General features: G+C 47.2%; 1 protein-coding gene across 1 annotated transcript in view; it reads right to left on the bottom strand.

Annotated features, from left to right (window-relative positions):
* heatr4 (HEAT repeat containing 4) overlaps positions 1-15969 on the bottom strand; it is a 69302-nt gene that overhangs the window by 2095 nt on the left and 51238 nt on the right. Inside the window, exons 12-17 of the mRNA XM_052012619.1 lie at positions 15435-15504; positions 9381-9570; positions 7294-7369; positions 6884-7049; positions 6439-6491; positions 2957-3170 (exon numbers count right to left, since the gene is read on the bottom strand). Coding sequence (XP_051868579.1) covers positions 2957-3170; positions 6439-6491; positions 6884-7049; positions 7294-7369; positions 9381-9570; positions 15435-15504 — 769 coding nt within the window. The remainder of the gene's footprint in view (positions 1-2956; positions 3171-6438; positions 6492-6883; positions 7050-7293; positions 7370-9380; positions 9571-15434; positions 15505-15969) is intronic.

The following is a 15969-nucleotide window of genomic DNA, read 5'->3' as shown; positions in this document are numbered from 1 at the left end:
AATATTCCATGCTGCATTTGTGGAAACAGCTGCCTTGTATTTATTTACTTGCTCTATCCAGGACTCTCTATAATAGAACAGTATAGCATAGTACAGGCCCTTCAGCTCATGATGTTGTGCTGACTGTACTCTACTCCATGATCAATCTAACCCTCCCCTCCTACACAGCACATAACCCTCCATTTTTCTTACATCCATGTGCCTATCTAAGAGTCTTTTAAATGTCCCAATCATATCAGCCTCTACAACCACCCCTGGCAGTGTGTTCCAGGCACCCACCACTCTCTGTGTAAAAAAACACCTACCTCTGACCTCTCTCCTAAACTTCCCTCCACTCACCTTAAACGGATGTCCTCTGGTATTGGCCATTACCCCCCTGGGAAAAAGGTGCTGGCTGTCCACTCTATGCCTCTCAATCTTGTACACCTCTATCAAGTCACCTCTCATCCTCCTACGCTCCAAAGAGAAAAGCCCTAGCTCGCTCAACCTTTCCTCATAAGACGTGTTTCTCTAATCCAGGCAGTATCCTGGTAAATCTCCCCTACACCCTCGGAAGTTTCCACATCCTTCCTATAATGAGTCAACCGGAACTGAACACAATACTCTTAAGTGTTGTCCAACCAGAGTTTTATAGAGCTGCAAAATTACCTTGCAGCTCTTGAACTCAATTCCCCAACTAATGAAGGCCAGCCAGCACATTATACACCTTCTTAACCATTCTATCAACTTGTGCAGGCAACTTTGAGGGATCTATGGACGTGGACGCCAAGATCCCTCTGTTTCTCCACACTGCTTAGAATCCTGCCATTAACATTGTATTCCGCCTTCAAGTTCGATCTTCCAAAGTGTATCACTTCACACTTTTCCAGACAGAATACCATCTGCCACTTCTCCGCCCAGCTCTACATCCTGTGTATGTCCCATTGTAACCTACGACAACCTTCTACACTATCCACAACACCTCCAACCTTCGTGTATCTGCAAACTTAATAACCCACCCTTCCACTTTCTCATCCAAGTCATTTACAGTATAAAAATCACAAAGAGTAGGGCTCCCAGAACAGATCCCTGTGGAACACGACCAGTTACCGACCTCCAAGCAGAATCTGTGGGCAAGCCAAATCCGAATCCACGAAGCCAAGTTCCCCTGGATCCCATGCCTCATGACTTTCTGGATGAGCCTACCATGGGAAACCTTGTCAAACGCCTTACTAAAATCCATATACACCACATCCACCCACTCTACCTTCATCAGTTTGTTTTGTCACCTCCTCAGAAAACTCAATTAGACTCGTGAGGCACGACCTGCCCCTCACAAAGCCATGCTGACTATCCCTAATAAGATTATGCTTCTCCAAATGCTCCCAAATCCTGTTCCTAAGAATCCTCTCCAATAGTTTGCCCACAACTGATGTAAGCCTCACTGGTCTATAATTCCCAGGATTATCCCTATTACCTTTCTTGAACAAAGGAACAACATTTGCCATCCTCCAATCCTCTAGTACCACTCCTGTGGCTAGGGAGGACACAAAGATCATCAACGCAATCTCTTCCTTCGCTTCCCCTAGTAACCTGGGGTATATCCCATCTGGCCCTGGGGACTTATCTATCCTAATGTTTTTCAGAAGCTCCAACACTGCCTCTTTCTTAACCTTGACATGCTCCAACACATTAGCCTGTTCTACACTGACCTCACATTCGTGTAAGTCCCTCTCCCTGGTGAATACTGAGCAAAGGATTCATTAAGGACCTCCCCTACCTCCTCCACCTCCAGGCACGTTTCCCCCTTTATCTCTGAGTGGTCCTACCCTCACCCTAGTCATCCTCCTTCATGTATGTGTAAAAGAGCTTGGGGTTTTCCTTAATCCTACTCGCCAGGGCCCTCTCATGCCCCCTTCTAGCTCGCCTAAGTCCCTTTTAAGCTCCTTCCTGGCTACCTTATAACTCTTAAAAGCTGTGTTTGATTTTTGCTTCCTTCTTCCTCTTGACTAAATGTTCCATCTCTCTTGTCAACCATGGTTCCTTCACCCAACCATCCTTGTCTCAGTGGGACAAACCTATCCAGAACCCCATGCAAGTGGTTTCTAAACAACCTCCACATTTCTGCTGTGCATTCCCTGGAGAACATCAGTTCCCAATTTATGCTTCCATGTTCCTTCCCCAGTTAAAAACATTCCCATATCACCTGCTCCTGTCCTTGTCCATGGCTATGCTAAAGGTCGGGGAGTTGTGGTCACTATTTCTGAAATGCTCGCCCACCGAGAGGTCTGTCACCTAACCAGGTTCATTGTCTAGTACTAGATCCGGTATGGTCTCTCTTCTAGTTGGCCTGTCCACATACTGTGTCAGGAATCCTACCTGGACACACCTAACAAATTCTGCCCCATCTAAACCTTTAGCACTGAGGAGGTGCCAATCAATATTGGGGAAGTTGAAATCTCTCATGACAACAATCTTGTTTTTTTTTACACTTTTCCAAAATCTGCCTACTTATCTGTTCCTCAGTGGCCTGGTTGCTATATTGGGGGGGAGGGGGGGCATAGAATACTCCCAATAGAGTGATTGCACCCTTCCTGTATCTATTAAGACACTTCTTCCATTTCATCGATCTGCTGGGTTTCATGTCTGCGAAGCTCACATTCAATTGACAGGCACCCTTATACCTGAAGTGATTGGGATTGAGCAGATCCATTTCAAGCTTCAACCCTGAAAGGGACTGGTTTAAGTAACCAGTCTGGTCTAGTCCCACCTGCACCCTCTCAGTGACATCCCTGTCCTCTAGCTGAGGTATAACCAGGGTGAAGCTGACTTCCCTATTGAAGCAATTTCTTTTACTCACTGGTTGTTGCGAGCCCCTCACGAGGTTGACCTCAGTTTTGCACTCAATTTAGAAACTCACCCACATTGCACACTCGTTACATCAACTTTTATTTCAAGTACAACTATTAAACCTCACTTGCCATCTGCAAATCCAAATGTGGTTGCTCCAGACTGCCTTTTCCCTCCCGTGGGTGACCAGGCTGCATCCTGTTACTCAGAGCCTGCTTGCTGCCTTCTGACCTCAGTGCCCTGGAGTACTGCAGATCATCTCTGCTAATGTTGCTGGGACACTGGGCAGACTGTTCCTGTCTTGTCAGTGATGCTGCTGGACAGGAGCTGTGCATGACGGACTGCAAAAGAAGGAAGCTGTCAGCAGCAGCTGGGACGTGGTGAGGAGGTGGTGACCCAAGGTGAGAATGTGCCTACCTATTCCCCACTCCAATCTCCAATGGCAGGGGGCAGCCAGATCAAATCAATATCAAAAGCCACAGCAAATGAAAGGAAGGTCAGGCCCACAGTGAGCTCATCTTAAGGGGACAGTCACTGCAGAGAGCTCCATGTTGAAAGTCAGGGCAAATACTGACAGTAGCTTCAGCTCTTTGGGGTCTGACCAAGTATACAGATGGGCAAGACATGGAGGGAGGAGCAGGCTAGGCTGGAAAGGAAGTTCCTGATAAGGAGGAGACACGGGCAGGCTGGAATAAACAGTAGTGTCTCTCTCACTCTCACTCTCACTCTCTCACACACGAATAAATAGTGGTGACCACAGGCACACAGGAGTGGAATAAACTTTACAGGACTCAGAGCAAGAGCAAGAGAGTTTAAAAGAGATAGGTCTCGAGGCTTGCTTGTGAGTTTCACTTTACAGGAATTTAAAAGAGACGAGTTTGCTAATTGTCAGCTAATAGTTGATTGGCTAATTAGCAGCAGCCAATAAGAAGGTAGCATCAGGTGGCGCAGCCATTTGTGACAGTGGATCAGTGTAGGAGTGGGGGAGCTGAAGCTTTGGTGTGAGGAGCCTGAGGAGCCCCAGGTGTTGGGAGTGAGAGCGGATCTTTAAAAAGGCTTCATTGAGGTTTTATTTTGCTGTTGATCTTGAGTACTTGATTCAGTGTAGCCAGGATGGTGGTTAGGGCTCCTGCAAGATGTGGGAAGTCAGGAAACCTCAGTCTCCCTGATGACTACATCTGTGGGAAGTACACCCAGCTGGAGTTGGATGTACTTGGGATCATCTGGGAAGCTGAGAGCTTTATAGATGAGACTTTTACTGAGGTGGTCACACTCAAGGTACAGGCTTCAGATAGATGGGTGGCCACCAGGAAAAGTAAGGGTAGTAGGCAGTCAATGCAGGGTTCCTCTGTGGCCATTCCCCTCACAAACAGGTAGACCTCTTTGGATACTGTTGAGGGTGATGTTCTTTCAGGGGCTAGCAGCAGTAGTCAGGTCTCTGGCACTGTGACTGGCTCTGAGGCTCACAGAGAAAGGCTGCAGTCAGACAGGGCAATTGTGACAGGAGACTCGATAGTGAGCGGAACAGACAGGAGATTCTGTGGCTGCAGAAGAGATGCCAGGATGGTGTGTTGCCCCCCTGGTGCCAGGGTCAAGGATGTCTCTGGCGGCAGAACATTCTCAAGAGGGAGGGTGAACAGCCAGAAGTCATTGTACATGTTGGTACAAACGACATAGATCGAACAAGGGATGATGTTCTGCAGAATGAGTAAAGGGAGTTGGGTAAGAAGTTAAGAAGCACGACCTCGAGGGTAGTAATCTCTGGATTACTCCCGGTGCTACAGGCCAGCGAGGTCGGAGATAGAAAGATAGGCCAGATGAATTTGTGGCTGAGGAGTTGGTGCAGGGGGCAGGGATTCAGGTTCTTGGACCATTGGGATCTCTTCTGGGGTAGAGGTGACCTGTACAAGAGGGACGGGTTGCACTTGAACCAGAGAGGGACCAATATCCTTGCAGGGAAATGTGCTAGTGTTACACAGGATTTAAACTAAATTAGTGGGCGGGGGGGGGGGGGGGGGGGACTCTGAGCAGGAGCAAGTCATGGGATAAAGCAGCAGCCAGCGAGAGCAAGTTTAGTAATCAGGATAGCCAGGGCACAGTAAATGCAGGGAAAGGAATTCTCAGTCAAACTGCATTTATTTCTATGCATGAGGTTTAACAGGTAAAGTGGATGAACTCAGAGCGTGAATTGGCACTGAGGACTGGGATGTTACAGCCGTAACAGACACATGGCTGAGAGAAGAGCAGGACTGGCAGCTCAATATTCCAGGATATAGATGCTGCAGGTGTGACAGAGGTACAGGTAAGCGAGGAGGGGGTGTTGCATTTTTGATAAGGGAAGACGTAACACAGTACCTAGAGATGACATTCTTGGGGGATCGTCCAATGAGGCCATATGGGTAGAACTTAAAAGCAAGAAGAGGAGGGTCATTCTAGTGGGGCTGTATTATAGAAACCTCCCACACCACACCCCACCCCCACAATAGTCAGCAGGAACTTGAGCAAGTGTGTAGAGAAATTGTTCATAGTTGTAAGAATAACAGGGTTGTATTAGTGGAAGATTTTAATTTCCCCGGTATTGACTGGACTACCCAGAGTGTTAAGCACCTGGATGGGGTGGAATTTTGTGAAATATGTCCAGGAAAGTTTCCTGAGTCAATATATAGAGGTCCCTTCTCAGGAGGGTGCAATACTGGACCTTCACTTGGGGAATGAGCTAGGGCAGGTAACTTAAGTGTCAGTCATGGAGCACTTTGGTTCTTGTGACCGTAATTCTATTAATTTTAAGATAGTGATGGAAAAAGATAGGACAGGTCCACAGGTTCGGGTCCTAAACTGGAACAGGGCTAATTTTGGGGTAATTAAGCAGGATCTTAAAGAGGTTGATTGGGTGAGCCTGCCTGAAGGGAAAAGAATGAATAGAAGTGGGAGGCTTTTAAGAGTGTGAGATCAAGAATCCAGGAGCAGCATGTTCCTGTTAGGGTGAAGGGTAAACCTGGCAACTTTAGGGAACCTTGGCTGACGAGAGATATTGAGGCTCTGGTCAAGAAAAAGAAGGAAGCATACATTGTGTTTAGGGGGTCAGGGACAAGTGAATCCCTTGATGACTATAAAATGATTAAGAATACTCTTCAGAGTGAAATCAGGAGGTATTAGATAGATCTGGCAGGTAAGGTTAAGGAAAATCATGAGGTTCTATCGTTATATTAAGAGTAAAAAGATGGCTAGGGAGAGAGCAGGTCTCCTTAGAGATCAGCAGGGCCGCCTATGTCTCAAGCCGCAGGAGACGGGTGGGATCTTTAACGAATATTTCTCCTCTGTGTTTACTGAAGAGAAAATCACGGTTGCTCAAGAGATGAGGGAAACTAGTGGAGATGTTTTGGAGAACATTCATGTTACCAAGGAGAAGGTATTTCAGTCTTAGAGTAAATAAAGGTGGATAAAACACACACACACACACACACACACACACACACACACACACACACACACACACCCCTTCATCACGGCTATCCCTCGAGGTCGAGGATGATGGTCTTCGTTCCGTTGATCTGTTTATGGGCTCTCAAGTGGCTTATGAACACACACCTTGCCACAATATTCAGTTACCTGCACTTCAGCCTCACACTCCTTAAAATTCTTGCGATTGGTCTGTATCGGAGCTGAAAGAGAGAATGACTATCTTGATGCTGGGTTCACCCTGGTCTGCACCACGTTAATCACAGCCGCAGAACCACACTTCACCCCACACCAACAGGTACGAGTCTGGCCTGCCCACACCCTCCAATCCTCTGACTTGTCTACATGACTGTCCATTACTTCAATCCTATCACACGTCAGGCACTGATTCACAGAGGGAAACTCAGATATTAACACTTTGAAAATCATCGCTACTCCACTGTGAGAACCTGGTGGAATATGTGGCAGGGAGGAGGAAGGGGATCAACAGGTAACATGCCTCCATCTGCTGGACCAGACCATTCCCCTCCCCACCTCCACCACCTGGCCTTCCCACCCCCCAGTGCGGCTGCAGAGCCTGCAGTTACTCCCTCACCTGTCATGTTCTTGAGCAGTTGCTGAATCTGTTCCTTCAGCATCTTCAGATGTTCTGGTTGTGTCTTCAGGTTGATCCACTCTACCTGCTGGGAGACATTCAACTTCACCTTTTCCAGCCTTAACAGCTTCCAAAGGACCACGTCTTTCTGGCACAGTGAGTGGACCTGTTCACAGCAAAGGACCAGACGTGCTGTCAGTTTGTTGATCTTCACCTCTTTATTTCAAGAACCTACTGTGTTAATCAATCTCTCTGAGCAGGTAAAGCACGGCTTGATTGCCCTGTCCAACCTGTGGGGTGGACAGTCCATGACACCTTTGGTGGTGTTGGACCCTTCCTCACACAATGATAGTGTCCAGTCAGCAAGACTAAGGCACAGAGAGAATTACAAGGAATTTGCAGTTTCCTACCTGTTCTTTTATTTTCTGGAGCATTCCTTCCACTTCGGTGCTGCCTCCTAGTCTCAGCAGTGCTAATCTCACATCTCTGTGATGGAAAGATGTAAATCTGTCAACATCTCTTGATATTATATTGGATGCAGCACCTGAGTACTTGACCTGATGGCAGTGATGTCCCACTGTGTGGCTGGGCATGGGAGAGCACTCCATGCCTGCCAAGAAAAATGACTAATTGTTACAAAAATAAAAGTCCACGCAAACAGATGAACAAGTTTTCAGAGACACAAGAGACTGCAGATGCTAGAATCTGGAGCAACAAACAATCTGCTGGAGGAACTCAGCAGGTCGAGCAGCATCTGTGGGGAGAGTTGACTGTGGTACTGTTGATGTTTTGTGTATAGGCGTGCATAGACGCAGAAAAATCCACAGACGAATCCTTGGAGGACTCTAGATGTATTGTCAGTGGTGGGTTGCTGAGTGACTGGTTAGGCAATAAAAGCAGTGTAATGCAGAGATGAGGAATGACCGACTGTTTAATGTGGGCAAAGCCATGTAGGGTGGCATTTGTGGCTTTGGTAAGGGCTCCTTTAGTACTGCAGGAGTGGAAATCAAACAGGAATCTGCAGAAAGGATGGCTGTGAATTTGGATGGCTGGGATGGGATAGTAATTTTCATGGGCAGTGCTGATTGATTTGGAGGGTAGTATTAAATTTATCAGCTGATGTGAAGAGGAGAAGTGGTCAACAATTTGTTATGAATGAAGTCAAGGGAGCAGGAGCTGAGTTTGATGGGCAAGAGCAGCTGCAAAGGAAGATACAAGGTATAGGGGAGCCAAAGGGGAAATTTGGAATGGTAAACTGAGCTGGAGAAAGTAAAGACACTACGGAATCACCTTTGAGTAACAAAGAACTTCACGAAGTCCTCCTTGGAGCACTGGATGGGGCTGGAGAGAAGGGTTGTTTTTGGAAGACTGCAGTGAAAGGAAGCTGTTCAAGAATGACTTGACTAATGGACAACTTCAGGAGAAAACAGGAATGGAGTGCATGGTCTGGTAGTAGGCTTCACTTTAAAGCAAAGTGTCAACACTTGCCAGTTGAGTTTCGGTCAAGGCCATGATATGGATACAATTGCGGCCTGCAGGAATAAGGCCAGCAACTACAAGCCTGTGAGTCAAACCCAGAGAAGCTGAAGCACAGGATCAGTCTTCATTTGGAAAGACAGGGATTGATCAGGGATGTTCAGCATGGTTTTGTTAAGAAGACATCCCATCTGACAGATAGGTTTGAATTTTTCCAAGGGGTAACCAAATGTGTAGATGAAGGCAGTGCACTTGATGTGCACTACATGAACTGAAGTAAGTCCTTTGACAAGGTCCCACATTGGAAACTGGTCCAAAAGGTTGGAGTGCATGGGATTCAGGGCAAGTTGGTAAGCTCGATCCAAAGTTGGCTTTGTGATAGGAAGCAGAAGGTGATGGTGGAGGGTTTTTTTTTGTGATTGGAAGCCTGTGACCAGTGGTGTTGTTTATAGTGAGCAGGGTAGTCATAGGCTACAAGATGATGATAATCAAATTTTGTGATGGGAGGAAAGGGGGAGAGAGCAGGGCAATGGAGTCCAAAATTATGGGGCATGGATTTAGGGTGAGAGGGGAAAGATTTAAACTGGATCCAGGGGGCAACTTTTTCATGCAGAGGGTGGTGATTATATGGATTGAGCTGCTAGGGGAAGGGGTTGTCGCAGGTAGAAGAGTATCATTTAAGAAGCACTTGGATAGGTCCATGGAGGGGTGGGGCTTAGAGTGATTTGGGCCAAACAGAGGAAATTGGGACTATCTAGGTGAGCACCGTGGTTGGCATGGACTCGTTGGGCCAAAGGGCCTGTATAAGTGCTGTATTGCTCTATGACGCTACGTGAAGGAGAGTATAGTGGGTGGCAGGTCTGTTATACAGGGAGAGATTCAGTAAGCTGACTACATAGTCATAGAGCAATACAGCACGGATACAGGCTCTTCAGCCCAACAAGTCTTGATAAGCGGGTTTCGCGGCAGTTCACGGAATGACGTCTTGCTGAGCCCTGGATTACACTGCACCAACACTTACTTCCACACCAGTGGGTCGCTCTCCACCAGGAGCTGCTCTCTTAAAACAGTCTGTACTTTGACATCCTGCAGGTTCAGGGACACGATAGTGTTACAGGCTTCCATTCGGATACCAGGCTCATTCTCGTAATGAAGTGCCCAAAGCAACAGGTCCTTCAGCTCCTCGGTCACGTGGCCAATGGCACCTAAAGCTTCTCCATCAAGGTGCAAGTAATAGGAATCAGTGTGAACATTATCAAAGCCCAGCCCTCAGTACAGAGTTAAACTATACCTAGAAGATGTGCACAGACACAAAGCAAGTGACTCCCACAACCCACCAGTCCAGGGAGGGAGTGCCTGGGACTACGTATCAATCAGCAAGAAGCTGCCTTGACAACAGAGCGCAAGAGCCGTGTGGGACAGCAGAAGGCTGTAAGCAGATGCTGCTGTAACATCACTGCCTGTGCATGGAGGCCGGGCGATGTGGCTGTGGGCCTGACCAGAGACGTTATTTGGTATTACGTACATAAAGTTCCATTGTTCATCAAGGCCCCGGAAGGTCTTAACCAGTGGGGGGAGACATGCTTTGGTGTTAGTTAAAACTTCAGAGACAGAAGAAACTGCAGAGGTTGGAATCCGGAGCCAGGTTTGCTAGGGTGGTTCGGGAGGGTTTAAACTAGTTTGCGAGGGGGATGGGAACCGGAGGAGTAGGTCATAGGAAGAAGGGGATGGGAAAAGTCAGATCTAACAGGCAGAGAGGCTTTGAGGAAGGAGAAGCAGAGTACAGGCTATAAAAGTAGTAAGGTGGATGGGCTGAAGTGCATTTACTTAAATGCAAGAAGCATCAGGAATAAGGGAGATGAACTGAGAGCTTTGATAAGTACATGGGACTACGATATTGTGGCTATCACGGAGACATGGCTGACATCAGGGCAGGAATGGATATTGAATATTCCTGGATTTCAGTGTTTTAAAAGTGATAGGGAGGGGGCCAGAAGAGGAGAAGGGGAGGCAATACTGGTTAGGGACACTATTACAGTGGCAGAAAGGGTGGATAATGTAGAAGGATCCTCTCTAGAATCAATATGGGTGGAAGTTAGGAACAAGAAAGGAGCAGTTACTCTACTGGGAGTATTCTATAGGCCCCCTGGTAGCAGCAGGGATACTGAGGAGCAGATTGGGAGGCAGATTTTGGAAAGATGCAAAAATAACAGGGTTATTATAGTGGGAGACTTCAACTTCCCAAATATTGATTGGCACCTGCTTTAGTGCCAAAGATTTAGATGGGACGGAGTTTGTTAAGTGTGTTCAGGACGGATTCCTGTCACAATATGTTGACAGGCCGACTAGAGGGAATGCCATATTAGATCTAGTTTTAGGTAATGAACCGGGTCAGGTGACAGATCTATCGGTGGGTGAGCATTTGGGGGACAGCGACCACTGCTCCATAACCTTTAGAATTGTCATGGACAGGGATAGGAGCAAAGAGGACGGGAAGATATCTAATTAGGGAAAGGCGAATTATGGGGCTATAAGACGAGAACTTGAGAGTGTAAATTAGGGTGACATTTTTGAGGGGAAATGTACTATGGGGATGTAGTCGATGTTCAGGGATCTCTTGCAGTATATTAGGGATAAATTTGTCCCGGTGAGGCAGAGAAGGAATGGCAGGGTGAAGGAACCATGGGTGACAAGAGAGGTGGAACAACTAGTTAGGAAGAAGAAGGCAGCATACATAAGGTGTAAGTAGCAAGGATCAGACGGGGCTCATGAGGAATATAGAGTAGCAAGGAGGGAATCTAAGAAGGGGCTGAGGAGAGCGAGAAGGGGACATGAAGGGGACAAGTAGGGTTAAGGAGAATCCCAAGGCTTTTTACTCGTACGTGAAGAGCAGAAGGATGGCTAGAGTAAAGGTAGGACCGATTAGGGATAAAGGTGGGAAGATGTGCCTGGAAGCTGTGGAAGTGGGTGAGGTTCTCAATGAATTCTTCTTTTCAGTATTCACCAAGGAGAGGGGTCTTGATGACGCTGAGGACGGTGATGGTAAGGGTCATGTTCTAGAGTATGTAGATGTCAAGAGAGAGGTTGTGTTGGAGCTGTAGGAAAATATTAGGACAGATAAGTCCCTGGGGCCTAACGGAATATTCCCCTGGCTGCTTCGTGAGGCGAGGGAGGAGATTGCTGAAACATTGGCTAGGATCTTTGAGTCCTCGTTGTCCATGGGGATGGTACCAGAGGATTGGGGGGTGGTGAATGTTGTCCCCTTGTTCAAAAAAGGTGGTAGGGATAGTCCAGGGAATTACAGACCAGTGAGCCTTACGTCTGTGGTGGGCAAGCTGTTGGAAAGGACTCTTAGAGATAGAATCTATGAGCATTTAGAGAATCATGGATTGATTAGGGACAGCCAGCATGGATTTGTGAAGGGAAGATCTTGCCTCACTAGCCTGATAGGGTTCTTTGAGGAGGTGACCAGGAAGATTGATGAGGGTAGTGCAGTAGATGTGGTCTACATGGATTTTAGTAAGGCGTTTGACAAGGTTCCGCATGGTAGGCTTCTTCAGAAGGTCAGAGGCCAAGGGATCCAGGGAGGCTTGGCCGTGTGGATTCAGAGTTGGCTTACCTGTAGAAAGCAGAGGGTTGTGGTGGAGGGAGTCAATTCAGATTGGAGGGCTGTGATTAGTGGTGTCCCACAGGGATCAGTTCTGGGACCTCTACTTTTTGTGATATTTATTAATGACTTGGATGGGGTGGAAGGGTGGGTTAGCAAGTTTGCAGATGACACAAAGATCAGTGGTGTTGTGGATAGTGTGGAGGACTGTCGAAGCTTACAGAGGGATATTGATAGGATGCAGAGCTGGGCTGAGAAGTGAAAGATGTAGTTCAATCCAGAGAAGTGTGAGGTGGTACACTTTGGAAGGACAAACTCCAAGGTGGAATACAAGGTAAATGGCAGGATTCTGGGCAGTGTAGAGGAGCAGAGGGATCTGGGGGTTCATATCCACAGATCACTGAAAGTTGCCACACAGGTGGATAGGGTAGTTAAGAAAGCTTATGGGATGTTAGCTTTCATAAGTCTTGGGATCGAGTTTAAGAGCCACGAAGTAATAATGCAGCTTTACAAAACTCTGGTTAGACCACAGTTAGAGTACTGTGTCCAGTTCTGGTCGCCTCATTATAGGAAGGATGTGGAGGTGTTGGAAAGGGTGCAGAGAAGATTTACCAGGATGCTGCCTGGATTAGAGAGTGTGGATTATGAGGAGAGACTAACGGAGCTAGGGCTTTACTCTTTGGAGAGGAGGAAGATGAGGGGAGACATGATAGAGGTATACAAAATATTAAGAGGAATAGATAGAGTGGACAGCCAGCACCTCTTTCCCAGGGCACCAATGCTCAATACAAGAGGGCATGGCTTTAAGGTAATGGGTGGGAAGTTCAAGGGAGATGTCAGAGGGAGGTTTTTCACCCAGAGAGTGGTTGGTGCATGGAATGTGCTGCTGGCGGTGGTGGTGGAGGCTGATACGTTGGGCAAGTTCAAGAGATTGTTAGATAAGCATATGGAGGAATTTAAGATAGAGGGATATATGGGAGGAAGGGGTTAGATAGGGAGTGGTTTGAAGGTTGGCACAACATGGTGGGCTGAAGGGCCTGTATTGTGCTGTATTGTTCTATGGTTCTATGGTAACACACAAAAAGCTGGAGGAACTTAGTGGGTCAGGCAGCATCTATGGAAGTTGACACTTTGGGTCAAAATCCTTCATCTGCACTGAGTTAAAACTTTAACGTCCATTCCATCCACAATGCCCACCCAGTTAGTCCCAATTTCCTGCATTTGGCCATATCCCTCTAAGCCATCTTCAACCTCTCACTGCTGCAGTCTGATGTTCCCACTTGCTTCAAAAGGCCAGTAATCATTCCAATGCCCAAGAAGAGCAGGGTGATCTTCCTCAATCATTATTGCCTGGTAGCACTCACATCTACTGTGATGAAGGGCTTCAAGAGGTTGGCTATGGCTAGAATCAACTCCTGGCTGAGCAAGGACCTCGACCCGCTGCAATTTGACTACCACTACAACAGATGCAATCTCACTAGCTCTCCACTCTGCTTTGGAGCACCTAGACAACTGCAGGACATATGTCAGGCTACTGTTTATCGATTACAGCTCAGCATTCAACACCATCATTCCCTCATTATTAAGCTTCAAAACCTGGGCCTCTGTACCTCCCTCTGCAACTGGATCCTCAGCTTCCTCGTCAGGAGACCACAGTCATTACAGATTGGCAGTAACATGTCCTTCACACTGACAATCAACATTAAGGATCATCAAGGATGCATGATTAGCCCACTGCTCTACTCTCTCTACACTCATGATTGTGTGGCTAAGCACAGCTCAAACACCATCAATAAATTCGCCGATGAATGGCAATGAGGAGGCTTACAGGAGTGAGATAGATTGGCTGGTTGAGTGGTGAACACACACCAGTCCTCATTGAGGGGTCAGCAGTGGAAAGGGTGAGCAGCTTCAAGTTCCTGGGTGTCAACATCTCAGAGGATCAATCTATCCTGGGCCCAAACACACAAGCAGCTCTACTTTGTTAGGAGTCTGAGGAGGTTTAGTATGTCACCAAAGACTCTTACAATTTCTATAGATGTACGGCGGAGAGCATCCTGACTGATTGTATCGCAGCCTGGTATGGAGGATTGCAAGAGGCTACGGAGGGTTATAGACTTCGCAAGCTTCATCATGGACACAACACTCCCCACCATCGAGGAGATCTTCAAGAAGTGGTGCCTCAAGAAGGCGGTATCTATCATCAAGGACCCTCACCATCTGGGATGTGCCCTCTTCTTGTTGCTACCATCTGGGAGGAGGTACAAGAGCCTGAAGAGCAAAACTCAATGATTCAGGAACAGCTTCTTCCCCTCTGCCATCAGATTTCTGAAAGATCCATGAACCTATGAACACTACCTCATTATTCCTTTTTTTGCACTATTTATTTATCTTCATAATTTATAGATTTTTATGTCTTTGCACTGTACTGCTACCACAAAACAACAAATTTCACGTCATATGTCAGTGATAATAAATCTGATTCTGATTCTAAGCACCTCCTCTCCATGTACCTATCCAAGTGCATCTTAAATTTTACCTGTTTCAACCACTTCCTCTGGCAGCTTGTTCCATATACTTCCAAGCTCCGTGTGAAAAAGTTGCCCCTCGGATCCCTTTTAAATCTGTCCCCTCTCACCCTAAATCTATGCCCCCTAGTTTTGGACTCCCCTACCCTGGGAAAAAGACTGTTAACATCCACCTTATCTATGCCTCTCATAATTTTAAACATTTCTACAAGGTCGCCCCTCATACGTTCCAAGGAATAAAGACTTAGCCTGGCCAACCTCTCCCTGTAACTCAGGCCCTCTAGTCCTGGCAACTTAAATCTTTTCTGCACTGATAACCTTCTTCACTATCAACAACACCTCCTAATTTTGTGTCATCTCGAGGAGAGGTTGTCCTTTCCACGAATAAACTCAGCTTCCCATATGTCATTTACCTTCACCCCTCCCCTGGAGATCCTTACTCTCTCCCTGACCATCCCTGGCACCAGCACTTCCTTCAGTAAGTCCACAATGGAAGAACATTGCAAAGGAAGGGCCTTCTCTAGATTCACACCAGCACTGGACAGGCCCGACCAGATCCATTATTGACCCTGGCTTGAGTGCCCACGTTAGGGAGCTGCCAGTGGTCTACGCAGGTACAATTACAATGTTTAAAAGACACTGGGACAGCTACATGGATAGGAAAGGTTTACAGGGATATGCGTAAAACGCAGTCAAATGGGACTAGCTCAGGAAGGCACCTTGGTCGGCATGGACAAGTTGGGCTGAAGGGCCCGTTTTTGTGCTGTATAACTCTATGACTGTAGGTACACCTTCATAAAGTTGCACGCCCACCCCTGGGAACCTACTGGGAGCAGGAGCAATGGGTTCCTGAGCTCCTGCGTCGTATCCTTTAAAGTGAAATGGAAATGCCATGTGTATGTCCCAGGGTTGTTTGGCAAGGGAATGAAGACGCACCTACCCTTGATTGCGTAGGCCTTCACTTTCCAGATGTGGTCAGACTGCATCAGGCGCAGCAGTTGGTCAAGGACCTGAAGGTGACACAGGGGTTATAATCAAACTTTAAGTGCTCCTCAACAAGGCCAGCAGTGGATTGGCTGACATCCACCAAGGAAAGACGTGCTTTTCAACTGTGCAACTGGAATAAATAGAGATGGATCAGTAGGAAGACACGTTCCTCACTGACCCTTTGACTCTCCATGAGATGGAACATTGAGGTGAATGCAGCATCTCCCCGACTGAGCACCAGCCACTGGTAGCATGTTGCGGTGTCAGGCAAGATCAACACGTTTATCTGCGGAATGCCACCACAGGCGAATGGGACCAGCTCAGGTAGATAACTTGGTTGGCATGGACTTGTTGGGCTGAAGGGCATGTTTCCATCTTTGACCCTATGAAGCCGGGTGTGGCCAGGATGTTGGTGATGAGCAGGTTCTTGTCACAGGCAGTTGGAAAGTTTCAATCAGCACCTAGTGCACCATTTACAGCAGCATGTG

The sequence above is a fragment of the Pristis pectinata genome, chromosome 1 (genome assembly GCF_009764475.1).
Source record: "Pristis pectinata isolate sPriPec2 chromosome 1, sPriPec2.1.pri, whole genome shotgun sequence".
Lineage (NCBI taxonomy): Eukaryota > Metazoa > Chordata > Chondrichthyes > Rhinopristiformes > Pristidae > Pristis > Pristis pectinata.
Note: the sequence above shows the minus strand (reverse complement) of the source record. Positions and strands in the feature narration are given on the sequence as shown.